This window comes from Rhinopithecus roxellana, chromosome 19, assembly GCF_007565055.1.
Source record: "Rhinopithecus roxellana isolate Shanxi Qingling chromosome 19, ASM756505v1, whole genome shotgun sequence".
Lineage (NCBI taxonomy): Eukaryota > Metazoa > Chordata > Mammalia > Primates > Cercopithecidae > Rhinopithecus > Rhinopithecus roxellana.
Window position 1 is genome coordinate 18,606,711 of NC_044567.1, and position 25,254 is coordinate 18,631,964.

The 25,254-nt window shown below is 46.8% G+C and overlaps 3 protein-coding genes and 1 long non-coding RNA gene across 7 annotated transcripts in view; 1 reads left to right on the plus strand and 3 right to left on the minus strand.

The window, feature by feature from the left end:
* SPAG5 (sperm associated antigen 5) overlaps positions 1–6,627 on the minus strand; it is a 25,316-nt gene extending 18,689 nt beyond the window's left edge. For 2 of the 3 annotated variants that reach the window (XM_030924029.1, XM_010372331.2), the window contains exons 1-2: positions 6,427–6,627; positions 6,041–6,166 (exon numbers count right to left, since the gene is read on the minus strand). In XM_030924029.1, coding sequence (XP_030779889.1) covers positions 6,041–6,166; positions 6,427–6,477 — 177 coding nt within the window. In that variant the 5' untranslated portion in view covers positions 6,478–6,627. Of the gene's footprint in view, positions 1–363; positions 592–6,040; positions 6,167–6,426 lie in introns of those variants that run through there. The other variant, XM_030924030.1, reaches the window with a different exon arrangement.
* On the plus strand, positions 6,321–24,368 carry LOC104669380. The gene is made up of 2 exons (XR_748978.2): positions 6,321–7,329; positions 23,001–24,368. It is a non-coding gene; the product is annotated as an uncharacterized LOC104669380 (long non-coding RNA).
* On the minus strand, positions 16,316–21,042 carry RSKR (ribosomal protein S6 kinase related). Its single transcript, XM_010372330.2, has 12 exons — positions 20,836–21,042; positions 20,195–20,437; positions 20,017–20,100; positions 19,825–19,893; positions 19,372–19,441; positions 19,016–19,120; positions 18,478–18,518; positions 18,202–18,229; positions 18,006–18,095; positions 17,832–17,920; positions 17,585–17,695; positions 16,316–17,137 (listed from the first exon to the last, which is right to left on the minus strand). Exons 1-12 carry the CDS (start codon positions 21,010–21,012, stop codon positions 16,916–16,918), a joined length of 1,329 nt encoding a protein of 442 aa, XP_010370632.1. The 5' UTR covers positions 21,013–21,042; the 3' UTR covers positions 16,316–16,915.
* Positions 21,163–25,254, minus strand: part of KIAA0100 (KIAA0100 ortholog) — a 33,115-nt gene continuing 29,023 nt past the window's right edge. Inside the window, exons 33-39 of one of the 2 annotated variants that reach the window (XM_010372329.2) lie at positions 23,944–24,030; positions 23,601–23,711; positions 23,331–23,466; positions 23,092–23,222; positions 22,812–22,913; positions 22,381–22,515; positions 21,163–21,963 (exon numbers count right to left, since the gene is read on the minus strand). In XM_010372329.2, coding sequence (XP_010370631.1) covers positions 21,781–21,963; positions 22,381–22,515; positions 22,812–22,913; positions 23,092–23,222; positions 23,331–23,466; positions 23,601–23,711; positions 23,944–24,030 — 885 coding nt within the window. In that variant the 3' untranslated portion in view covers positions 21,163–21,780. The remainder of the gene's footprint in view (positions 21,964–22,380; positions 22,516–22,811; positions 22,914–23,091; positions 23,223–23,330; positions 23,467–23,600; positions 23,712–23,943; positions 24,031–25,254) is intronic. The other variant, XM_030924028.1, reaches the window with a different exon arrangement.

A 25,254-nucleotide genomic window follows, 5' to 3' on the forward strand; every position in this document is an offset into this window, starting at 1 on the left:
GCGGAGCTTGCAGTGAGCTGAGATCAGGCCACAGCACTCCAGCTTGGGCAGCAGTGCGAGACTCTGTCTCAAAAAAAAAAAAAAAAAAAAAATTAGCTGGGCGTGGTGGCGCATGCCTGTAATCCCAGCTACTTGGGAGGCTGAGGCAGGGGAATTGCTTAAATCCAGGAGGCAGAGGTTACAGTGAGCCGCGTTTGCACCATTGCACTCCAGCTTGGGCAAGAGAGACTTGAGACTCCATCTCAAAAGAAAAAAAAAAAAGATCTTCTCCCTCTTGAAACAGATGAGAATTTGGGAACCAGAGTTAGAAAGCATATGGACCAGAGAGATCCATGAAGTCCAGGGAGAAAGGGCAACACTAACCTGTGCCAGTGACCTAGTCTTGTAGTCCACATAGCTAAGGGCATCCTGAACACAGGTTGAACCAAGTTGGCCCTTGGGATTTGAAGAGACCTTCACTTTGTAGCACAGGAGACTAAAGAGCAGAGAGACTTCCTCCTGATGCCCTGACAAGGGACTGACAACCTCCCTACTGCTGGGTCACAGGGAGAAAGACAAGTGCACCTTCTACCAACTGCACGATTGCTGGACCTGAGACTCAATGAACAACAAAAGAAAATATGAATGATCTTAAGTGGATCTGGTAGCCAGAGAAAGGATAAACACTAGGATAGTTAGTAAAGGCAGACCTTAGGCCAGGTACGGTGGCTCATGCCTGTAATCCCAGCATTTGGGAGGCCACAAGTGGGTGGATCGCTTGAGTTCAAACCTCATCTCTACTAAAAGTACAAACATTAGCTGGGTATGGTGGTGCTGATGCGTGCCTGTAGTCCCAGCTACTCAGGATGCTGAGGTGGGAGGATCATTTGAGCTCAGGGGGCAGAGGTTGCAGTGAGCCAAGATCGCGCCACTGCACTCCAGCCTTGGTGACAGAGCAAAAACCTGTCTCAAAAAATAAATAAATAAATAAATAAAAGAAAAGGTAGACCCTAACAAAACAGAGCTGTCGGAAGACACAGATGATAATCTGAACAACAAAAAAACATGAGTACTTAAGCTTTAACTACAACATAAATACACACAAAAAGACTTTTTAGAAATAATAAATATTATTTTACATAAAAAATGTCAGTAAAATGAATTGAAAGAGTAAATTATCAGAGTTGAAACTAGAATTACTGGCCTGGACAAGTGGATGAAATATCTTAAAGCAAAGATAGGCCGGGCGCGGTGGGTCAAGCCTGTAATCCCAGCACTTTGGGAGGCCGAGACGGGTGGATCATGAGGTCAGGAGATCGAGACCATCCTGGCTAACATGGTGAAACCCCATCTCTACTAAAAAATACAAAAAACTAGCCGGGCGAGGTGGCGGGCGCCTGTAGTCCCAGCTACTCGGGAGGCTAAGGCAGGAGAATGGCATAAACCCGGGAGGTGGAGCTTGCAGTGAGCTGAGATCTGGCCACTGCACTCCAGCCCGGGCAACAGAGCGAGACTCCGTCTCAAAAAAAAAAAAAAAAAGCAAAGATAAAAATATAAAGAAATGTAAATCTGAAGGAAAAGCTAAGAGAATTAGAAGATAAACCCAGGAAACCTAACAGTTAAATAAAAGAAATTCCAGAAGAGAACATATATACATAAGGCACTGATTAACAAATATTAGAAGAAAATTGCCCCAATCAAAGACCTGAGTTTGCACATTAAAATGGCTCACCAGTTTCTAAGCAGGACTGACTAAAAAAGATACAAGCTAGACACATAATTATAAAATTTCTGTGCTACAACGAAGAAAAAACTATTTTGGAAGCTTTAGATAGAAAGTCCAATTATTTATTAAAAAAAAATCAAACAGGCCAGGCGCAGTTGCTTACGCTTGTAATCCCAGCACTTTGGGAGGCCGAGGCGGGTGGATCATGAGGTCAGATCGAGACCATCCTGGCTAACACGATGAAACCCTGTCTCTACTAAAAATACAAAACATTAGCCGGCCATGGTGGCGGGCACCTGTAGTCCAGACACTTGTAAGGTTGAGACAGGAGACTGGTGTGAACCCAGGAGGCAGAGCTTGCAGTGAGCCAAGATTGCACCACTGCACTCCAGCCTGGGCGACAGAGCAAGATTCTGTCTCAAAAAAAAAAACCAAAAAACAAAAAAATAATCAAACATGAAATTTCTCATTTATATCAGTGGATGAAACAAAACCAAAGTTAGGTTAAAAAGGGCTTCTGATATTCTGGCACTGTCCTACTTACTGACCTGGGTATTAGTTACATGGACGTGTACTTTATAGTAATTTGTTATGCTGTTATGTTTTATTGTAATTTCATGTATCTTACTTTAATTTTGAAATTATTAAAAGATATGGTGGCTCACACTTATAGTCCCAGCTATTCAGGAGGCTGAGGTGGGAGGATTGCTAGAGCTCAGGAGTTCAAGGTTGCAGTGAGCCAAGATCACACCACTGCACTGTCGCTTGGCTAACAGAGCAAGACCCTGTATCAAAAAAAAAAAAAAAAAAAAAAAAAAAAAGACAGGGCGCAGTGGCTCACACCTGTAATCCCAGCACTTTGGGAGGATGAGGCGGTCGGATCACAAGGTCAGGAGTTCGAGTCCAGCTGGGCCAATATGGTGAAACCCCATTTCTACTCAAAATACAAAAACTAGCCGGACGTGGTGGCGGGCGCCTATAGTCCCAGCTACTCGGGAGGCTGAGGCAGGAGAATCGTTTGGACCTGGGAAGCAGAGGTTGCAGTTAGCCAAGATCGTACCACTGCACTCCAATCTGGGCGACACAGCGAAACTCCTTCTCAAAAAAAAAAAAAAAAGACAATATAAAGATGAGTGTGTGTGTGTGCATATATACAAAATAGACACACATAAAGAGATGCATGAAAGAATTGTCAAATATGACAGTTATCTAAGATAGCAGAAATATTTCTTCCTTATACATTTATATATTCAAATGCTTCAAACAATTAAAATCTATTAATAATAAAAAATTTACAAACAGGCCAGGAGCAGTGGCCCACGCCTATAATCCCAGCACTTTAGGAGGCCAAGGCGGGCGGATCACTTGAGGTCAAGAGTTTGAGACCAGCCTGGCCAACATGGTAAAACCTCGCCTCTACTAAAAATACAAAAAATTAGCCAGGCATGGTGGCATGCGCCTGTAATCCCAGCTACTGGGGAGGCTGAAGCAGGAGAACTGCTTGAACCCAGGAGGCGGAGGTTGCAGTGAGCTGAGATCACGCCACTGCACTCCAGCCTGGATGAAGGAGTGAGACCCTGTATCAAAAAAAAAAAAAAAAATTAGGCCGGGCACCATGGCTCACGCCCATAATCCCAGCACTTTGGGAGGCTGAGGCGGGCAGATTACGAGGTCAGGAGTTCGAGACCAGCCTGACCAACATGGTGAAACCCTGTCTCTACTAAAAATACAAAAATTACCTGGGCGTAATGACACATGCCTGTAATCCCAGCTACTCAGGAGGCTGAGGCAAGAGAGTTGCATGAACCTGGGAGGCAGAGGTTGCAGTGAGCCTGGATGGCACCACTGCACTCCAGCCTGGGTGACAGAGTGAGACTCTGTCTCAAAAAAAAAAAAATTTGCCAGGCATAGTGGCACACACCTGTAATCCCAGCTACTTGGGAGGCTGAGGGAGGAAAATTGATTGAACCCGGGAGGCAGAGGTTGCAGTGAGCCAAGATTGTGCCACTGTGTACTCCAGCCTGGGCGACAGAGTGAGACTCTCAAAAAAAATTTTTTTACAAAACAAAAATAATGGCTATTTTGTTGGGGAAAACCCTTTTCATCGAGTAGCTGACTACATCTGGAGGTAGTACGCCCAGTAGTTAAGAGGGAAGGAGAATTCAATTTCAATCTAGTATTCTGCGATTGTGATTAAATAATTATGGTTAAATTCTATAAGCTCAGGCCAGGCGCTGTGGCTCACGCCTGTAATCCCAACACTTTGGGAGGCTGAGGCAGGTGGATCACCTGAGGTCAGGAATTCGAGACCAGCCTGGCCAATATGGCAAAACCCCATCTCTACTAAAAATACGAAAATTAGCCAGGCGTGGTGGCACATGCCTGTAATCCCAGCTACTAGGGAGGCTGAGGCAGGAGAATCGTTTGAACCCAGGAGGCAGAGGATGCAGTGAGCCAAGATCATGCCATTGCACTCTAGCCTAGGGAACAAGAGCAAAACTGCATCTCAAAATAAATAAATTAATTATAATCATAATAAATTCTATAAGCTCTATAGAGCTCAATTTCTACCTAGTACTTATTTATTTTCCACCTTAAGCTGTACTGTCTAATATGATAGCTACTAGTCACACGTAGCTATTTAAATTAAAAATTCAGGCTGGGCGCAGTGGCTCATGCCTATAATCCCAGCTCTTTGGGAGGCGAAGGCGGGCAGATCACCTGAGGTCAGGAGTTCGAGATCAGCTCGATCAACATGGAGAAACCCCATCTTTACTGAAAATACAAAAATTAGCTGGGTGTGGTGGCACATGCCGGAGGCTGAGACAGAATTGCTTGAACCCGGGAGGCAGAGGTTGCAGTGAGCCGAGATCACACCATTGCACTCCAACCTGGGCAACAAGAGCGAAACTCCATCTCAAAAAAAAAAAATTTAATTTAATTTAATTAAAAATTCAATTCTTCAGGATAGGCACAGCGGCTCACGCCTGTAATCCCAGCACTTTGGGAGGCCGAGGCAGGTGGACCACTTGAGGTCAGGAGTTTGAGACCAGCGTGGCCAACATTGTGAAACCCTATCTCTACTAAAAATACAAAAAATTACCTGGGTGTGGTGGCATGCACCTGTAATCCCAGTTACTCAGAAGCCTGAGGCAGGAGAATCCCTTGAACCCTGGAGGCAGAGATTGCAGTGAGCCAAGATCGTGCCACTGCACTCCAGCCTGGGTGACAGAGCAAGACTCCATCTCAAAAACAAAAAAATTCAATTCTTCAGTCACCTCAGCCACATTTTAAGTGCTTGGTAACCATGTGACTAGTAGTTACCATGCTGGACAGCACAGATTATCAAATATTTCCCTCATCCCAGGAAGTTCTATTGGACAGTAGGTATTTTGCAACTCTTTCAGGAAAGACTGGTATCATCCTACTGTTACTCAGGATGTCATCTGTCTTTATACACTCTTCTTTCCTCCTCAAACCTATTTTACTGATATCCCATCTCCATCCAAAAATAATTCATATGCATGAAAATGAATAGATATGATTAATGAAATAACAAAGTCATGGTCAAAAAAGAGGAAGCAAAACTTCCTATTTTGCGAGTAACAGTAGCTGTATGTGATGATCCAGCTTGGCCTTGAGCTTTCTAGAAGGCAGAGCAAGGGGGAAATATGGTAAACTACATAGTTCTCATTATCAGAAAGAAAAGGATAGCAATTTCTTCAGGAAGACAATTTTTCCAGGCAGTTAGTCCCAAAGCCTTTCTTTGAGGAATCTTATACAGGAGTCAAGCTTCTTCCTTGACAAGTTTTGACAGCAACTGAAATGCAGTTTCTACATGGCTACATCTCTCAAGACGTTTAACAAAAGTACAAATCAGTGAGGGCAGTTCTGCAGAGGGCCTAGTTTAAACTAAGGTGATCCAAGTACCCTGCCTTCCAGTGGTGTAAATTGATCCCAGGAGAGTTCTGACTGCCTCCTAGAGTGAATGGATATTGCCTCAATCTTACAGCTGACTGACCTTTCCATAAGTGACCCCATGTTGGAGGAAGAGCACTAATCAGGGTGGCAGGATTTCTAAGTAGTTTGATAAAGGTCGAAGGGGGGAGGAGGAGGTAATAAAAACTAACAGCTAAACAGAGATTCAGGTTCTCAGTGGATTTCCTTTAACCACCCTAGGGCACCTCTCTGTTGGCCTGAATAGCTGTAAATGGATGTCACTGACGTAGAAGACTTCATTATCGTTATTAATTATTCTAGCCCTGGCCCTCTGTTCCCCCGAGCTCTCACCCTGGGCAAACAGCCCAGTCGAGAAGCTGTCCAGGCGAATCTCACCTGCAGCCCCAGCTTGCACAGTGATGGGGTCAGCGAGGAGCAAGCGGGGGGCCTTTTTCCAGAGTTGGTGAGGGCACCGGGCTGCAGGATAAGTTCGCGGAGAGGAGTTCTCATAGCTGGTTTTCCCTGAGAAAGAAACCAAGAAAGAGGGCTAGTGTGAGGAAGTCTGGGCTCTGCTAGCCCGCCCTTCCTCCCTCCCTAAGAAGCCCAAGAGGCGATTAGAAGAGTAGGCTCGCACTCTAGTCGCGCAGGAGCGGCAAAGCGAACAAAGACTCCACAAGCACCCAACCCCCGGCTCGACCCAACTTTCCAGGACAGTCGACACGGCCGGTGCCCCCGCGCCAGCAGCCCGGCCCAGCTCTCTCCGCCGGAGCTCTCCCGCTCACCGTCTGGGGCGAAGGCGACAGACTAAGGCTCAGTTTTTTCACCCGCCACATCTTCAGCCAGAAGGCAGGCCGATCACATCTCAGACCAAGTCGAGGACGCCATGTTCACCCGCCGTCTGTGTTTGAACCTGCTCTGCGCTTCCCAATTGGCTGCTTCAGGCGGGCGCGTCCGCTCGGCGCCGGGGGGCGGGGCCCGCATTAACCACGCCCCCGGCCCTGCCCGCGCGTGGGTTGTCACGCGCTTTCCGCTGACCGAGCCCTCACCGCAGACACCGACTGTAGGGCTAGATGCGGGCCCGTCCCAGGACAGGTCTTGTGTCCTCACACCGGGAAGGACCCCGCAGGTAGCTGGGGGAGTCCAGGAGTCCATCCCTCCTGGTTCCAGTGGACCTCCTCACATTCATGGTGTTCACATCCAAGTTGTCTCCGTGGATGGAAAGAGGAAGCCGCTCCCCAGGTCTCCCTCAGGCCCCTCCAGCCGCAGCCTTGACGGGAAAGAGCCGGCCAGGGAGTCTAGAAGCCGAAGCGGTGACAAGCTGCTTCCCTAGGCTTTGTGGGCCCGCGTACAGGACGGCCTGGGCTGTAATGTCTTCCGAGTTTCTGGGCTTTTCCTGGGACTTGCTCAGGCCGGCTACCAGTTTACTGGGCTTACCGCCTACATGTATTGAACATTGAGTGTGTGCCTGGCGCTGTGCCGAATGCCGTGTAGTAGCTCATTTAATCCGCATAAGGACCTACGTAGTAAGAAATACTATAATACCCATTTGAAACAGGAAGGAGCTGAGTCAGAGAGACCGTGTGTAATTTGCTCAGCGTCGCACAGATAGTTAAATGGCAGAGCCGCCCTTCCTCCCCGCCCCGCCAGCTCCTGCCTTCTGCTTGTGCATGGGAAGCCTGTTGAAGGTAGGACAGCCGAAAAGTAAGTATTCAGAGTGAGCCGTTTGCGAAGGTGTGTGTTCCTTTGCACACTCACGGCGCCCTGTTTACACTCTGCAAGTCTTAATACATTGGAGGAAAGCAGCAGTCCAAAGAGTAGGAACTATGATGTTATAAACTGCAGCGTCCTCAGGACGGGCTCCCTAGCACTGTGTTGTCCAATACATTAGCCCTAGCCATAGTGGCTTTTGAGCACCTCAAATGTGACTAGTCCCAGTGGGAATGTGCTATAAATGTAAAACACTGTACAAACTGGATTTCGTATGAAAAAAAGAATGCAAAATATCACCAGGTGTCATGGCTCCTGCCTGTAATCCCAGCACGGAGGAGGCAGAGGCAGGGGGATCCTTTAAACCCAGGAGTTCGAGACCTGCTTAAGCAATATAGTGAGACCTATGTCTCCAAAAAAAAAAAAAAAAAAATTTAGACCGGGTGCGGTGGCTCACGCCTATAATCCCACACTTTGGGAGGCCGAGGCAGGTGGATCACCTGGGGTCAGGAGTTGGAGACCAGCCTGCCCAATACAGCGAAACCCCGTTTCTACGAAAAATACAAAAATTAGCCTGGTGTGGTGGCACACGCGTGTAATCCCAGCTACTCGGGAGGCTGAGGCAGGGAGAATCACTTGAACGTGGGAGGCGGAGGTTGCAGTGAACTGAGATGGCACCACTACACTCCAGCCTGGGTGACAGAGCTACACTCCATAGCTGCTATGAGCTATGATCATCCCACTGCACTCTAGCCTGGGCGACAAACCAAGACCCTGTCTCAAAAAAAAAAAAAAAAGGAATGTATTTTTTAAATACTGTTTACATATTGAAATATTTTAGGAATATTGGGTTAAATAAAATACACTAAAATTATTATTATTTTTTTTTTTTGAGACAGGGTCTTGCTTTATCACCCAGGCAGGAGTGCAGTGGTGCTATCATGGCTCACTGCAGCCTTGAACTCCTAGGCTCAAGCAATCCTCCTGCCTCAGCCTCCTGAGTAGCTGGGACTATGGATACGTGCCACCACACCTGGCTAATTTTTTATAAAGACAGTCTCTTGCCATATTGCCCAGGCTGGTATTGAATTCCTAGGCTCAAGAGCCATCTCAGCCTCCCAAAGTGTTGGGAGTACAGTCATGAACCACCCCACCCAGCGTTTTTAAACTTTTTTTTTAAATCTTTTTTTTTTTTTTTTGAAACATGGTCTGGCGCAGTTGCCCAGGCTGGAGTTCAGTGGCATGATCTCACCTCCCTGCAACCTGAAACCTCCACCTCCTAGGCTCAAGCAATCCTCTTGCCTCAGCCTCCCAAGGAGTGGGGATTACAGGCGTGTGCCACCATGCCTGGCTAATTTTTGTATTTTTAGTAGACATGGGGTTTCACCATGTTAGCCAAGCTAGTCTTGAATTCCTGAGCTCAGGAGATCCACCCGCCTCAGCCTCCCAAAGTGCTGGGATTACAGGCATGAGCCACTCTACCTGGCCCCTCTTTTTACTTTTTGAATGTGTATACTAGCAAATTAAAAATTACTTATGTGGGCTGGGCACAGTGGTTTGGCTGATCTTGGTTCACTGAAACTTCTGCCTCCCAGGCTTAAGCAATCCTCCCACCTCAGCCTCTTGAGTAGCTGAGACCATAGGTGCATGCCACCACGCCCAGCTAATTTTTTGTTCTTGGTAGAGACGGTTTCACCATGTTGCCCAGGCTGATCTCCAACTCCTGAGTTCAAGCTGCCTGCCTGCCTTGGCCTCTAAAAGTGCTGGGATTACAGACGTGAGCCACACTCACCTGGCCTATTTAATTTTTTAAAAAAACTTTTGACAAGATTTCTACATTGAAGACTCTATCAAACAAATAACCAACAAATTGAGATTACTAATTTATTACATCAATGAGCAAGTGCACAAATGAAAAGATTAATATGTAATAAAGTAACTTACGTTAGAGGTAAGAAATAATGAGTAGAGCTACAAAGATACTTTTCTAGAAGAGTATAGGATTGGTGTTGACTAATCTTAAATTCTTACAAAAGATAATATGAAATATAGAATTAAATATCCATTATTACAAGTGAAGGCTATCGGATTTCTTTTTTTTGAGATGGAGTCTCGCCTCGCTCTGTCACCCAGGCTGGGATTAAATGCACGTGCCACCACACCTGGCTAACTTTTGTATTTCTTTAGTAGAAACAGGGTTTTACCACGTTGGCCAGGCTGGTCTTGAACTCCTGACCTCAAGTAATCCACCTGCCTCAGCCTCCCAAAGTGCTGGGATTAAAGGCATGGGCCACCATGACTGACCTCTTTTTTTGAAGCAAGATCTCTGTCACCCAAGCTGGAGTACAGTGACATGATCATAACTCACTGTTTCAATTAGCAATAATCAGTAATAATTGTGCCTCAGATAAACCTTATTGGCTATGATACTGCCGCTCCCCAAAGCTGATTATAGGTCACTGTAGCCTCAACCTCCTGGGCTCAAGTAATCCTCCTCAGCCTCCCAAAGTGGTGTGATTATAGGCATGAGCCACTGCACCTGGTCCTGGTTTCGTTTAGATTAAAAAAAAAAAGGGCCGGGCGCGGTGGCTCAAGCCTGTAATCCCAGCACTTTGGGAGGCCGAGGCGGGCGGATCATGAGGTCAGGAGATCGAGACCATCCTGGCTAACACGGTGAAACCCCGTCTCTACTAAAAAAATACAAAAAACTAGCCGGGCGAGGTGGCGGGCGCCTGTAGTCCCAGCTACTCGGGAGGCTGAGGCAGGAGAATGGCATAAACCCGGGAGGCGGAGTTTGCAGTGAGCAGAGATCTGGCCACTGCACTCCAGCCTGGGTGACAGAGCGAGACTCCTTCTCAAAAAAAAAAAAAAAAAAATCAGAGCATATAAACTTAAAAGATTGTTTCAGATTGTACACTGAAAAAAATGAAAAAAAAAATTTTTTTTTTTTTTTGAGACAGTCTCACTCTGTCACCCAGGCTGGAGTGCAGTGGCACGATCTTGGCTCACTTCAACCTCTGCCTCCTGGACCCAAGCTACTCTTGAGCCTCAGCTTCCTGAGCACTGGGATTACAGGCACACACCACCATGCCCAGCTAATTTTTGTGTGTTTTTTTTTTTTCTTGAGATGGAGTCTTGCTTTATCGCCCAGGCTGGAGTGCAGTGGCGCCATCTCGGCTCACTGCAAGCTCCACCTCCCGGGTTCACACCATTCTCCTGCCTCAGCCTCCCAAGTAGCTGGGACTACAGGCGCCCGCCACCATGCCTGGCTAATTTTTTGTAGTTTTTAGTAGAGACGGGATTTCATCATGTTAGCCAGGATGGTCTCGATCTCCTGACCTTGTGATCTACCCGCCTTAGCCTCCCAAAGTGCTGGGATTACAGGCGTAAGCCACCGCGCCTGGCCTAATTTTTGTATTTGTAATAGAGACAGGGTTTCGCCACGTTGGCCAGGCTGATCTCGAACTCTTGGCCTCAAGTGATCCACCCACCTTAGCCTCCCAAAGTGCTAGGATTACAGGCATGAGCCACCGCACTCAGCCTAAGGGAATTTTTTTTTTTTGAGATGGAGTCTCACTATCACCCAGGCTGCTGGAGTGCAATGGCGTGGTCTCGGCTCACTGCAACCTCTGCCTCCCAGGTTCAAGTGATTCATTGTGTCGGCAGGCTGGTCTTGATTTGTTGACCTTGTGATCCACCCGCCTCCACCTACCAAAGTGCTAGGATTTACAGACGTGAGCCACTGCACCCGGCTGGGAATTTTTTTTTATTTTAGTTTTTAATTTTTGTGAGTATATAGGTGTATATATTAAAATTAAGTCAATTTCATGTGAATAAGTAAAAGGTATAAGTCAGTGACTCTGAATGGAGGTGGAGGGAAGAGGAGGAGAGAATTCCTTCCAGAGATAATCACATCAGAACTGGATGAAAAGGTCAGTGCTTTTTCAAATTATAAAATTATACTTTCTGAACCTTTTCTTTCTTTTTTGAGAAGGAGTTTCGCTCTTGTTGCCCAGGCTGGAGTACAATGGCGCAATCTTGGCTCACTGCAACCTCCACCTCCCAGGTTCAAGCAGTTCTCCTGCCTCAGCCTCCCGAGTAGCTGGGATTACAGGCATGAGCCATCACGCCCAGCTAATTTTGTATTTTTAGTAGTGACGGGGTTTCTCCATGTTGGTCAGGATGGTCTCGATCTCTTGACCTCGTGATCCACCTGTCCTGGCTTCCCAAAGTCCTAGGATTATAGGCATGGGCCACCGTGCCTGGCCTTTTTTCTTTCTTTTTTTTTTTTTTTTTGAGACAGAGTCTCCCTCTGTTGCCAGGCTGGAGTGCGCTGGCGCAATCTCGGCTCACTGCAATCTCTCCTCCCAGGCTGGAGTGCGCTGGCGCAATCTCGGCTCACTGCAATCTCTGCCTCCCAGGCTGGAGTGCGCTGGCGCAATCTTGGCTCACTGCAATCTCTGCCTCCCAGGTTCAAGTGATTCTCCTGCCTCAGCCTCCCATGTAGCTGGGACTACAGGCGCCCGCCACCACGCCTGGCTAATTTTTTGTATTCTTAGTAGGGACGGGGTTTTACCATGTTGGCCAGGGTGGTCTCAATCTCTTGACCTCGTGATCCACCTGCCTCAGCCTCCCAAATTGCTGGGATTACAGGGGTGAGCCACTGCGCCTGGCCCTCTTCTTTTCTTTCTTTTCTTTCTCTTTCTCTCTTACTGTGTCACCCAGACTGCAGTGCAGTGGCCAAATCATAGCTTCAGGTTATGATCATAACCTGGAGCTTCTGAGCTCAAGCAATCCTCCCATCTCAGCCTCCTGAGTAGCTGGGTAGTACAGGACCATCATCACACTTGATTATTTTTTTTATATTTTTATACAGACAAGGTCTCACTATGTTGCCCAAGCTGTCCTGGAAGTCCTGAAGTGATCCTCCCACCTCGACCTCCCAAAGTGCTGGGATTACAGGTGTGAGCCACAATGCCCAGCCAAAACCTTGATTTTTCTGTCGCCTCCTCCGCTGCATTCTGAGAATCACTGCTGTAATAGACTACTGAAGAGAGTATGTTGAAAATGTTCCCATTTGGTAAGAAATAATTCAAACTACATTCACGTGATTATGGTCTCTAAACTAATATGACCTAGGAAAGAGACCCTAGTGACATTATGTTAACCATTTCTTAAGGACCTTAAACCCTAGTGACATTATGTTAACCATTTCTTTTTTTTTTTTTTTTGAGATGGAGTCTCACTCTGTCACCCAGGCTGGAGTGCAGTGGCCGGATCTCAGCTCACTGCAAGCTCCGCCTCCCGGGTTCACGCCATTCTCCTGCCTCAGCCTCCCGAGTAGCTGGGACTACAGGCGCCCGCCACCTCGCCCGGACTAGTTTTTTATATTTTTTAGTAGAGACGGGGTTTCACCGTGTTAGCCAGGATGGTCTCGATCTCCTGACCTCGTGATCCGCCCGTCTCGGCCTCCCAAAGTGCTGGGATTACAGGCTTGAGCCACCGCGCCCGGCCTAACCATTTCTTAAGGACCTTAAAACCCTAGTGACATTATGTTAACCATTTCTTAAGGCCCTTAACCAATTGTGCTGCTGTGACCACAAAAGCCATGTAATGTTGGGTGACCTGAATATTAATTAACACAGTATTATAAAATCCTCTGCTTCTGTCCTTTGAAAAAGCATCACAGGGCTGCGAGTGGTGGCTCAGGCCTGTAATCCCAGCACTTTGGGAGGCCAAGACAGGTGGATCACCTGAGGTCAGGAGTTTGAGACTGGCCTGGTCAACATGGTGACACCCCATCTCTACTAAAAGTACAAAAATTAGCTAGGCGTGGTGGCAGGCACCTGTAATCCCAGCCACTTGGGAGGCTGAGGCAGAAGAATCACTTGAACCCGGGAGGTGGAGGTTACAGTGTGCTGAGATCGCAGCATTGCACTCCAGTCTGGGTGACAAGAGCAAAACTCAATCTCAAAGAAAAAAAAAAAAAAAGAAAAAAGAAAAAGCATCACAGGCCAGGCACAATGGCTCATGCCTACAATCCTAGCACTTTGAGAGGCCAAGGCAGGTGGATCACTAGAGCCCAGGAGTTCAAGACCAGCCTGGGCTACATGGTGAAATCCCATCACTTAAAGAAAAGGAAAAGGAAGGGGGAAGGGGAAAGAAAAGAAATGATATGAATAATTTATTCATATCATTTATTTATATCATCTTATTTATATAAATAAATAAATTTCAGCATCACAGAAATCTGAACCCATACCCCACAATTAAGAACCAGTGGTTATTTTACACACCAGGAAACTAAGATCCAGAGAGGTTAAAATGACTTATTAAAGATGATGAGAGCCTGGGCGTGGTGGCTCACGCCTGTAATCCCAGCACTTTGGGAGGCCAAGGCGGGTGGATCATCTGAGGTCAGGAGTTCCACACCAGCCTGGCCAACATGGCGAAACCTCGTCTCAGAACACAGAAATTAGCCGGGTGTGATGGCATGCACCTGTAATCCCAGCTACCCAGGAGGCTGGAGCAGGAGAATTGCTGGAACCTAGGAGGCAGAGGCTACAGTGAGCCAAGATCGTGCCACTGCACTCCAACCTGGGCAACAGAGCAAGACTCCATCCCCACCAAAAAAAAAAAAAAAAAAAGACGATGAGATAGTTATTGGTGGATCCAGGCATCAGATCTCCCAAATTCCAATCAAATGCTCTTAACAACTATTTTGGAAACCATTAATTCCTATTTTTAGTATTCAGTTTTTATCCAGTGTGTAGTTCTGGTCATCACAACTTTAAAAAAGTAATAAAAGTGTTTAAAGAGAAACAAATGAGATAAAAGGATAAAGGATACATTGTCTTATTTATTTATATCCCAACTTATTACAAGAAGGCTTACAAAGATGCAGATATTATAGTAATATAAAAGGATTAAAACTTAGAAAAATGAGAATAAGGAAAGAAAAGTAGAAAAGGAGGACAGAACCAAGAACATGACTAGCATACAAAATACATAAACACTTGCTGAAGGTAGGCCACAAATTGGGCTCTAAATGGTCTACTATCAGTACAAACAGAAAAATACAATGAGTTGAATATTTAGTGTCCTTAAGGTAAAAACCAAACAGCAATTAGGAAAACTGGGTCCAGAGAAAATTTCTCCCATGCATTCTTAAATAGAACATTATGAACTGTTATGATAGACACCCTTTACAGTATCCACAGCAATTAAATTTATTTTATTTTTTTCCTGAGACAGGATCTCACTCTTGCTCAGGCTGGATGCAGTGGCACGATCTTTACTCACTGCAACCTCCACCTCCTGGGTTCAAGCAATTCTTCCCCCTCAGCCTCCTGAGTAGCTGGGACTACCACGTGCGCCACTATGACCGGCTAATTTTTGTATTTTTTTGGTAGAGACAGGGTTTCACCATGTTGGCCAGGCTGGTCTCGAACTCCTGACCTCAGATGATCCGCCTACCTCAGCCTCCCAAAGTGCTGGGATTACAGGTGTGAGCCAACACACCTGGCCAGCAATTAAATTTCATAGAGATTTTCATATGGATTACCAAAGTCCAATCCAGAAAAAGCAATTCTGCAGAGGCCAATAAAATGCCAGCTATGCATAGAGAAATCTGGTTTAATCTAGAGACAGAATTAATAAACAGAACTACAGAGTACTCTCCAGACTGTCTTTTGTCTAGAGAGATTAGATATAACTGAGTAATATGGTCTAGATTAAAACTTACTTTCCCCTCAAGTCTCAGGACAAAAATGAAAATTGTGAATAGTTAAAGAAAAATGAAAAGAAGTCATAAAGGCCCAAACTGTATATTAAGGTCCAGATGATTTTCCTTACTGAAGGAAAAGGTTATTGAGATATGTCTCTAACCTTAAATCTTTTCTTTTTTTTTTTTTTGAGACAGAGTCTACCTCTGTCGCCCAGGAGTGCAATGGCACAATCTCAGCTCACTGCAACCTTGGTCTCCGGGGTTCAAGCAATTCTCCTGCCTCAGCCTTCTGAGTAGCTGGGACTATAGGTGTGCAACACCATGCCCAGCTAGTTTTTGTATTTTTTAGTAGAGACAAGGTTTCACCATGTTGGCCACACTGGTCTCAAACTCTTGACCTCAACTGATCTGCCCACCTTGGCCTCCCAAATAACCTTAAATCTTAAGGTTGATGCGTTCCTCTTAATCTCTTGGTTTGCCCATCAGAAACTGAATCATGGGCTGACTAGGATAAATTATCAGTTTAATAATCCTGTGCTTTTCAAAGAAGTTTTATTTTGGATAACTGTTCTAATTAGAGACCTAGAGAAGACATTTAAGACATTTAACCCATTTAACCCACCCATGTTTCAGTTTCTATTTTCTTCCTCACTAGATTATTTTATTCACTCAGCTCACTGCAAGCTCCGCCTCCCGGGTTTACACCATTCTCCTGCCTCAGCCTCCTGAGTAGCTGGGACTACAGGCGCCCGCCACCTCACCCGGCTAGATTTTTGTATTTTTTAGTAGAGATGGAGTTTCACTGTGTTAGCCAGGATGGTCTTGATCTCCTGACCTCGTGATCCGCCTGTCTCGGCCTCCCAAAGTGCTGGGATTACAGGTTTGAGCCACCGCGCCCGGCCCACTTTTTAATTTTTAAAAATTAGATTTATTGCACACTGGCCTCAAGCTCCCAGACTATATTTTTTAGCTGCATTATTTAGGGGTTGAAATGCCAGCTTTTAAGACTTTTGAAAAATTCACAGGCCGGGTGTGGAGGCTCATGCCTGTGAAGGTTGCAGTGAGCTGAGATCATGCCACTGCACTCCAACCTGGGTGACAAGAGTGAGACCCTATCTCAAAAAAAAAAAAAAGTGGGGGGGGGCCTGGTGCAGTGGTTCACACCTGTAATTCCAGCACTTTGGGAGGCCGAGGCAGGCCGATCACTTGAGGTCAGGAGTTTGAGATCAGCCTGGCCAACATGGTGAAGCCCTATCTCTACTAAAAAATACAAAAATTAGCTGGGCATAATGGTGTGCACCTGTAATCCCAGCTACTCGGGAGGATGAGGCATGAAAATCACTTGAACCCGGGAGGCGGAGGTTGCAGTGAACTGAGATTGTGCCACTGCACTCCAGCCTGAGCAACAGAGTGAGACTCTGTCTCAAAAAAAAAAAAAAAAATTCATATTGCTTCTGACAAGCCTATTAAACACATCAATAGCACCCTGGGAACCCATGAAGTATTATTATTGCTCAAGAAAGGAAACAAGCGGAAGCAGCCCTGGCTGACAGCCTGAGGGTAAGAGCACTGGAGAAGTAAAGAAAAGGAAAAGGTCACCACTCTGATCTGAGATGTTGAATTGAGAGGTAGGTTGTATGATAGGGAAGGAATAGGGCCAGCTGTGGCTGCCAGTAGCAGAATGTTCAAGGTTGGAACTCTGGTCTAAAGCCTAGGAGAACAGAACAGTAAGAGGCTACAAAATAAAAACAAACTGGATTATCAAGGTGGTCATACTGAGTGGGCAGTGATGGAGATCTTCAGGCTCCCAACCAGGCCCCAATTTACAGTAGAGGGGCTCAAGCAGGGATAGGGTAGAGGAGGAAGGACTCCAGATCACAGTCAAAGTCATCGAAGGGCATGGTCTCTGCTGAACTGGGCTGCGTAGCTTGTGTCTCCGTGACAAAGTTCACTGGCTGCTTCTGCAGGAGCTCTGGGTCAAAGGCCACACCCCGAAAGAAAGGGTGGACCTGGAAGTGATGCAGATAACGTAGACGATGGAGGGGGTTCTGGCATAAGAGCTGAAGGAAAATAGAGCATGAAGGATGATGACTAGGACAGGAAAGGCCTGAACAGAAAGGATGGAAAAGAAGACAGAAGTTCGTGGAGCTGTGGAGGGTAGGAATAAGAACCCTGAAGAGTACATGATTTGTAAAAGAGGGAGAAATAGAGGCTAATTTGGGGCAAAGGTGGGAATAAGGAGCTGTACTTGTGAGTTTTCAGATGAGTGTACAGTGCTCCACTCTCTCAGAAGGGACCTCTCTGTTCTAGATGGGGAGGAGATTTGGGGGACCAGGAACTTAGGAATGTGACTCAGTATAGCTTAGATGCAAGTAGTTAGGTAGTTAAGTAAAAGTTGGAGCCCCCCCAAAAAAATTAATGAGAGGAATGGGGAAACATCACTTTAATGAAGGCAGGAGAGCATGAATGGTTTGGTAGCCAAGAAGGAAAGCAGTGCTCATCCTTACCTCATGGAGCAGGAGTGAGAGGCCCTGGTTAAGAGAAGCTGGGATCTCAGAGTCACTGTGGGTCACACTTGCCAACATGGCCACATGATCTCTCTCTGCAGCCACTGGAAACTGAGTTAAGAGGTAAGGAGTGGGGGTGGGGGTAGGGGTTCCTGCCTTAGTAGGAATAAGACAAGATTTCCTAAGGTCTTCCTTCTTCCCACCACAAGGCAAAGCTCTTCTCTGCCCAAAACTAGTATTCTCTCACCTTTCCTGTTGCCAGAGAGAAAAGCAAGACACCCAGGGACCACCAATCAGCGGCATGGTTGTAAGGTCCTCCACTTAGGACCTCTGGGGCTACAGATTTCAAAGACACTTGTCACTGACATCCTTTAGCTATCCTCCTGCCCAATGCTTACCCATCAGCTTTAACCTCTCTCACCCATGTACTGAAGAGTGCCACAGACAGTGTAGGCTCGAGCTCCCTGGGGCAGGTGGCGGGACAGACCGAAGTCTGTCAGTTTCAGATGGCCTATGAAAGAAGGTAAGGCAACTGCATCGCTGTTCCACCCCTTGTCAGCCATGATTTATTCCCAAAGTACCTCTCATCCTGGAGCTAGGGAAGGAAAAATACTTACCTCGTTCATCTAGAAGAATATTCTCCATCTGAAAGATCACAGGTAAGAAGTAATTCTTCCTCTTCCTTTCAACTCTCTTTCATCATGTATACACCCCAGCTGAAGGTTATGCCCTACTCAACACTCAAATCTATACTCGGAGAGCCCTTGCCCAAATACTTGGCACCCATGGGGGCCCCAATGTCTATAGTTCTCCACTCCCTAACTTCTTAGACTTATTGGGACTTCTTATTGAGACTCTTTCTCAGACAAAGGGAAAAAAGCACTTAACTCTACCTTCACATCTCGGTGCATGATGCCCAAGTCATGGAGATAACCTGTGGATAACAAGTATGGGCGTGCTGCAGCTTTTCTGTCCTTTCCAGTTTCCCTAGTAGCCCTCATCCCATCCCTCTCCTATTCTTTGACCTCCATTATTATTATTAATTCTTTTCTTTTTTTTTTTTTTTGAGACGGAGTCTCGCTCTGTCGCCCAGGCTGGAGTGCAGTGGCCGGACCTCAGCTCACTGCAAGCTCTGCCTCCCAGGTTTATGCTATTCTCCTGCCTCAGCCTCCGGAGTAGCTGGGACTACAGGCGCCCGCCACTGCGCCCGGCTAGATTTTTTTGTATTTTTTTTAGTAGAGACAGGGTTTCACCATGTTAGCCAGGATGGTCTCGATCTCCTGACCTCGTGATCCACCCGTCTCGGCCTCCCAAAGTGCTGGGATTACAGGCTTGAGCCACCGCGCCCGGCCTATTAATATTAATTCTTTACTCTCCTTCTTCCCAACTTAAGTCTTCCCTCCCCATTTCCTTTACCACTGTTTCACTTACACAGTACCAGGACCAACTCGGCAGCAAAGAGACGGATGGAAGCCTCAGGAAAGCAGCCAACAGCCGACCAAAGGGAGTACAGATCTGTGCTGCAGTAGCTACACACTGCAAAGCCAGTGTGGAGCTACATACATTGCCAGAAGTCTAGGCAATGTTTGGGAGCTGCAATGCCTGGGCTCAAGGCATTGTAGGTCTCCTGCCCAAAATGATACCACCTGCTGTTCCCCCTCCCTTTAGGATAGAGAGGTGCCATGAGAAGGGGGACAGAGCAAAGGCAGAATAAGCCAAAGAGGTAATCTCAGGTGGGGATATAGCACAAGGACCCTGGGGGATGAGGAGAGAGTCCATTCACTCACTAATGAAAAGGTGCCGTTTTCCCTGCCAGCTGTCCCCCAAGCTGTGTACAAAGGGATGGTTGATCTGTCGCTAGGGACAAAGAAAACAGGAAGTTAGGGAGGAACATGGTCATTGAGAATAAAGGCAGTCGAGAAATCAGGTTTTACCCAGATGCGCAGAGGGGGAACTGCTGCCTCATCTCTCAGTTCAGAGGAACTCAATAATTGGAACTATCTGGTAATCCTAGAACCAGCAAATACTAAGGAATACACTGGGACATGCTTAAGAGATTTCCCTGGTAGGAAAACTGTGTTGAGAGCTGATAGATACTTTTCCCAGGATCTACTTTAGTGTCAAACTAGGCTGAAGCAGATGGAGGAGGCAGAACCAGGAAAAGAAGGTGGTCGAGAAAGGTACTTTCCCTACCTGTGGCCTAGCTCTTCCCACAATCCTTTCTAGGACTCTGTGCATACCTGGATGCTAACCTCCTCTTTGCACTGCCTCACAGTGTCCCTCTGTAGGACCTTTACCTTGGGCACCACCTATAAAAGGAGAGTAGTGATGACTCAGAGAATAGTGCTATTGAATTGTTTACTCCTCCCAACCTCTCTGGAATCAAGATTGGAAACAGACACTGGAGAATAATATGGTACCTAAGCCCCTACCTTCACTGCAAATATAGCTTTCTGGGTGCAATCTAGCACCTTGAGGACAGTTCCAAAGGAGCCTTTAGCCACAAGGCCTAAAATCTGTACAGAGAAATGGAGAACAGGCCAGTTGAGACTGGTCATTTCCAACTTCTCCCAAAGACTGAGACCCCACTCAGGGATTCCACTGACTTACCTTCAGCTGCTGCTGCCCCCTAATGGGCCTAATGGGAAACTCTGGTAGAAAGAGGTTGATGAACTGAGGCACTGGCCACTCTGGCAGAGGCTTCAGTAGTGGGGCTGGCTTTAGGGACTCCCGGTGCAGATAGTGATGCCCCCGTAGTTCCCAGAGTTCTTCCAGATCTGACCTGATGGTTCCCACATCTGACCAGAGGCTCTTCCAGCCTCGGGCCCAGGGACCCCGGATGTTGCCACCCTGCTGAGAACCAAGGGAGCCACTCTAAACTTTCTGCTCCTGAGGCATAGCAGGTTCCACCCATCTTACTAGGCACTCCCTCCCCTTAAGTCTCAACCCTTAGAGGTACATTTTTGAGCATAAGGCAAAATTCCCATTACCCTTGCTTTGTGCTAAGCCCTGGATTTCCTGGACACAATTCAAATCCTCTAGGAAAATAATTGTTGGACATTTTCACCATGATACATTAAGAATATAGCCTGCACCTCAGTATTGGGCTGTGATGATTTCATAGTACAGCCTCCCTGCCCCACCCCCACATTGGGTAATCACTGCCATGCTCCTAACCAGGAACTTCCCAGGGCTCAAGCCCATGTCTCCCTCTCCTCCCCTCAGTAGGCTGCCAGAGCCCCACAGCCTACCTTGTGAGGAACAGTCACCCGGGTGTGTTGCCCCTGCCGACAGTTTACTGCTCCCATCCCCAGCCTCTGCCTCCTCTCTCTGCTAAATCTGCTGTCCCAGTTACATAAGCAATTCCTCTCCCTGATGCTGCATGACATGAGCCCCGCCTCTTCCAGTGTGCAGAAACCCATCAGCATGGGGCCAGAGTCACACTAGGACTAGAAATTTCTGTGATACAGCTTCAGGGCAGAGAAGGGGCCACCCTCAGAGTGGCAGCTGCAGGATGTCTTGGGTTGATGAGGGAGGGATACAGATTGAATGCAGGCACTCAACACACACACAAAAAATGAGCATCAAATTTAAAATATTTTTTTTTTTCTCTTTAAATCATTTTGCCATTCTCCAGGGCATATCCTAGGGGGAAGGGTAGGGGACCCATGGCCAGCCCTGGCTCCTACTGCCATCCTCCCAAGTCAACTTAGCACAGAGACTGGGGAGGAGTTGATCGCCGCTCAGAACACCAACACCTCTTTCATACATGGCAGTGGAGTGAGGATCAGAGGATCAGCCCCCTCCCCTGTTTTCTGGCACAGAGGGAGGACAGTTACACTTAGAAATATATATAATATATATATATATATGTTTATAAAAATTTATCACACTTGATCAGGACTATCCCCCTACCCTTTCACTTGACCCCAAGGAATAGGGTCCTGCCCTAGGCCCGTTCCCTGGGTCTTGCTCTCTTGTTCTCTCTCTGGCCCTGAACCTGATCAGCGTGAGATGGAACTCAGCATTACTGTCCACCATGCCGGGCAGTGAACAGGGCAGGTGGTGAACAGCAATGCCTATGGGCTCTGACACCCACAAATCCTGGTGGATAAAGGGAAGCCCCTCCCACCCCACAAGTCCCTGGAGCCTAAGCCAGAGTCAGATCCTGTACTGCAGCCACTCGAATCGCCAAATCATTTGCGCCTGCCAAAGATGGACTTCTTGCCAGGGTTCTTGTCGCCCATGCTTAAACCAATGAGGAGCCGGGCTTTCTCCTCCTCTTCCTGCTGTTGCATGTTCAGGTCCGATTTAGTTTCTAGCTTTCCCCGGACCTCAGAGCCTGTTGCAGGCTTCAGTCTTAGCTTCTCTTTGATTACCTGGCAGATTGGAGAGGAGTAAAGGAAAAGGTAAACATTAGTGGGCAGGCAGAATAAATCAAAATGAACCAAGACAATAAAGATTTATTAAATACATCCAAGGCATAATGGGGCAATTCACATACAATGGTCTCTGCTTTCAAGAAGCTTACAGTCTAATTATAACCCCTTCTAAACTTTAGGTTGTGTTAGCTCTCAGTTCCCTAAAATCAATGGTGATATATGAAACACTCAGTAAACATTGAATTTAATAATCTGAGTGAGGTCATGGAGAGGGCAGGCATAGAAGTCACTCACCTCATGCACCTGCCCTTTCCCAAGGATATTTATTCATGGATTCTAAAATGAAAGGCTCTCGAAAAGAGGATCTGCCTGCCAGCCCCGTTAACCAAACAGCCATGAGCCCTGGCGGGATACCTGGGCAACCAGGGCTTTGCGGCTGTCCCTTTTGACAGCCATGGCAAAGTCTAGCCATGTCCATGTGTTGTTGTGGTACTCCAGACAGGGCAGCACCAGGTTAAGGTCACCCCAGTCCACACTGTTCTTCTCACCCTGTAAGAGGAGGGGGAGGGGAAAGAAAAAAGAAGGGTGGGGAATACATCAGCTGCCATTTTGAGTCCAAGCCAGTCACTTGAGCGCAAGGCCTACAATAGTAACCTATAGATACTGGTTTCCCCTTAATCTCAGTCTCGTAATGGTGCTGACTCTTGAAGGGAGCAGAGGGAACAGCAGATATATCACCCACAGCTCAGCATCACACACAACCTAGCTGTCTCCCTGTCTAGAATCTGTGATCTTATCTGGTTCCCTGCCCACCCTGTTCTACAAAGTACTTGAAAGGTGCAGACCTTGTAGCTGACACACAGTGGAACCTGTGGAATCTTTATGTAGATGAAGGAGTTGTTCATGGCAGCTCGCTCTTTCATCTTGTCAATGTCATCCACAGGGTGCTAAGAAAGGCAGGCAAAGAGTATGAGCCCTGAATCCATCAGAAGAAACTCAGGACCCCAAACATCTCCCTCTTCTTTTATCCCTAGAATGGACTCAGAGGAAACCGAAGAAATCCCAAACCACACCAAACAGGACCTCAGGACTCTCCCATTTTTCTATCAGGGGCATGTTTGGTACCTCTGGAGATTTGCGAAATGACCTTCTGACCCCAGAACTCCGAGTCAAACCCTGTGCCACACCCTTCCCAGGGCCCAGTGGTACTGCATCATCTGTTGCAATCAGCTGCCGAGGCTTCACCACTGGTATTCCTATGAAAAAGCAAGTGCACCAGCTGTCATCCATCCTCATTCTGAAGTCTCAGCTGTCTTTGGAACTGCTACCCTATTCTTCTGGGGCTCCACCATAGAAGTTCTCACCAGTAGTCACCAGTTTGGACTTATCCTCTTCATCACCAACTTCATCATCTTCCACACTTCGGCCAGGAAAGAAAAAGCCCATCATTCTATGGAAGAACTGGTGTGTCAGCTGGATGGTGAGAGGCACCACATTTACCTAAAAAGGAGAAAGATTCAAGAAGTAATTAAGCTCAGACACATCATCAGTTTACCTACTCCTAATATCGTGTAACACACAGCTGGCTTTTGAATGTCCTTTGTTCCCAGGTCCCCAAGGGACTGCTTACTAACCTCAAAATGCTCCTTAACAGAGATACCGCCAACAGGGGGCCGAACTTTGCTGAAGAGGCGGAGAGCTAGCTGTCGCCCAGACTGGCAGGGGCTCTGGGGCCGCAGTACTACCTGTAGGATAGAGAGTAAACAACAGCCCAACCCAATGTCCTTCCTGCCATAAAGCAATCCCCAAATCCTCTGCAGAATGAGAGGAGAAGCAATGGTACTGCTAAGCTGGGCAAGCTTTCACCCTCTCAGATCACCACATTGTTTTCCATAGTGGATTTATATTGAACGGCCGTTATAAATGCCCTGTGCTAAAAATATGCAAATGGACTAGGAATGGGAAAAAAAGACTTGCCTTATAGACAGCATTGGGGAGGAGGTTGTTCATAGTAAACCAGCCCAACTCCAGAAGATGTTCTGCTGTGTCATCAGATTTATTCACCTATAAAGACAGTTTTGCCCCATCTACTATAATAAACCTTTCTCAGAAGTCTACTAGACAACTGCTATGTATCCAGTTTGTTTCAGGCTCTACATATGCCTAATCCCAACCTTGATATCTCCTTCAAACTCATACAGTCAAAACTCTTTAATCCAGTGTGTCTCATGGGCACTATTGTCCAGGACACTAAATGCTAGTACTATCTAGCCATTGTGACATTAAAAAATGTTCTAATTCATTTCCAAATGCCCCTTCTAGGAGAAAGTAATAAATAATACTGCCTTCTTTACATCAATGGCAGAAAAGCTGAATGTCAGTATTAGAATATTCTATTCCAAGCTGGACATGAAAGATTATTTGCCTCTGGACCATACTTCTAGGGATCATCTTCTTACTCAACAAGAGAAGCATTTGATCAAACTCATCTGTATCTGTATCTCATTTTATTTTATTTTTTTTGAGACAGGGTCTCACTCTGTTGCCCAGGCTGAAGTGCAGTGGCACAATCTTGGCTTACTGCAACATCCATCTCCTGGGTTCAAGCGATTCTCCTGCTTTAGCCTGCTGAGTAGCTGGAATTACAGGCACACACCACCACACCCAACTAACTTTCGTTTTTTTTTTTTTCAGATGGAGTCTCGCTCTGTCACCAGGCTGAAGTGCAGTGGCATGATCTTGGCTCACTGCAACATCCACCTCCCAGGTTCAAACGATTCTCCTGCCTCAGCCTCCCGAGTAGCTGGGACCACAGGGGTGCACCACCACGCCTGGCTAATTTTTGTATTATTAGTAGAGATGGGGTTTCACCGTGTTGGCTGGTCTTCAACTCCTGACCTCAGGTGATGCACCTGCCTCGGCCTTCCAGAGTGCTGGGATTATAGGTGTGAGCCACCATGCCCGGCCTATCATATATGTTTTTAATTATTATTTTCTTTTTCAGAGACAGGGTCTCACTCTGTTGCCCAGGCTGGAGTGCAGTGGTGTGATCACAGCTCACTGCAGGCTCGAACTCCAGGGCTCAAGCAATCCTCCTGCCTTAGCCTACCAAGTAGCTGGGGCCACAGGTATGCACCATGATGCCCAGCTAATTTTTAAAATTTTTGTTGAACTCTTGACTTTAAGCAATCCTCCCACCTCAGCCTCCCAGAGTTATGGGATTACAGGCATGAACCACCACACATGGCCTGTATCATTTTTTTAAAAATATTTTATTTCTTTGTTTAT

Excerpts from the sequence above, each read along its gene's own strand:
- RSKR (XM_010372330.2), bottom strand. The coding sequence starts at position 21,012 with ATGCTGATGGGTTTCTGCACACTGGAAGAGGCGGGGCTCATGTCATGC. Across the intron at positions 19,442-19,824 it reads AAGAGGAGGTTAGCATCCAG|CGACAGATCAACCATCCCTT; the intron begins GTATGCACAGAG and ends CTTTGTCCCTAG. Across the intron at positions 17,921-18,005 it reads TGGCACTCTTCAGTACATGG|CCCCAGAGGTCCTAAGTGGA; the intron begins GTGAGAGAGGTT and ends TGAAATCTGTAG.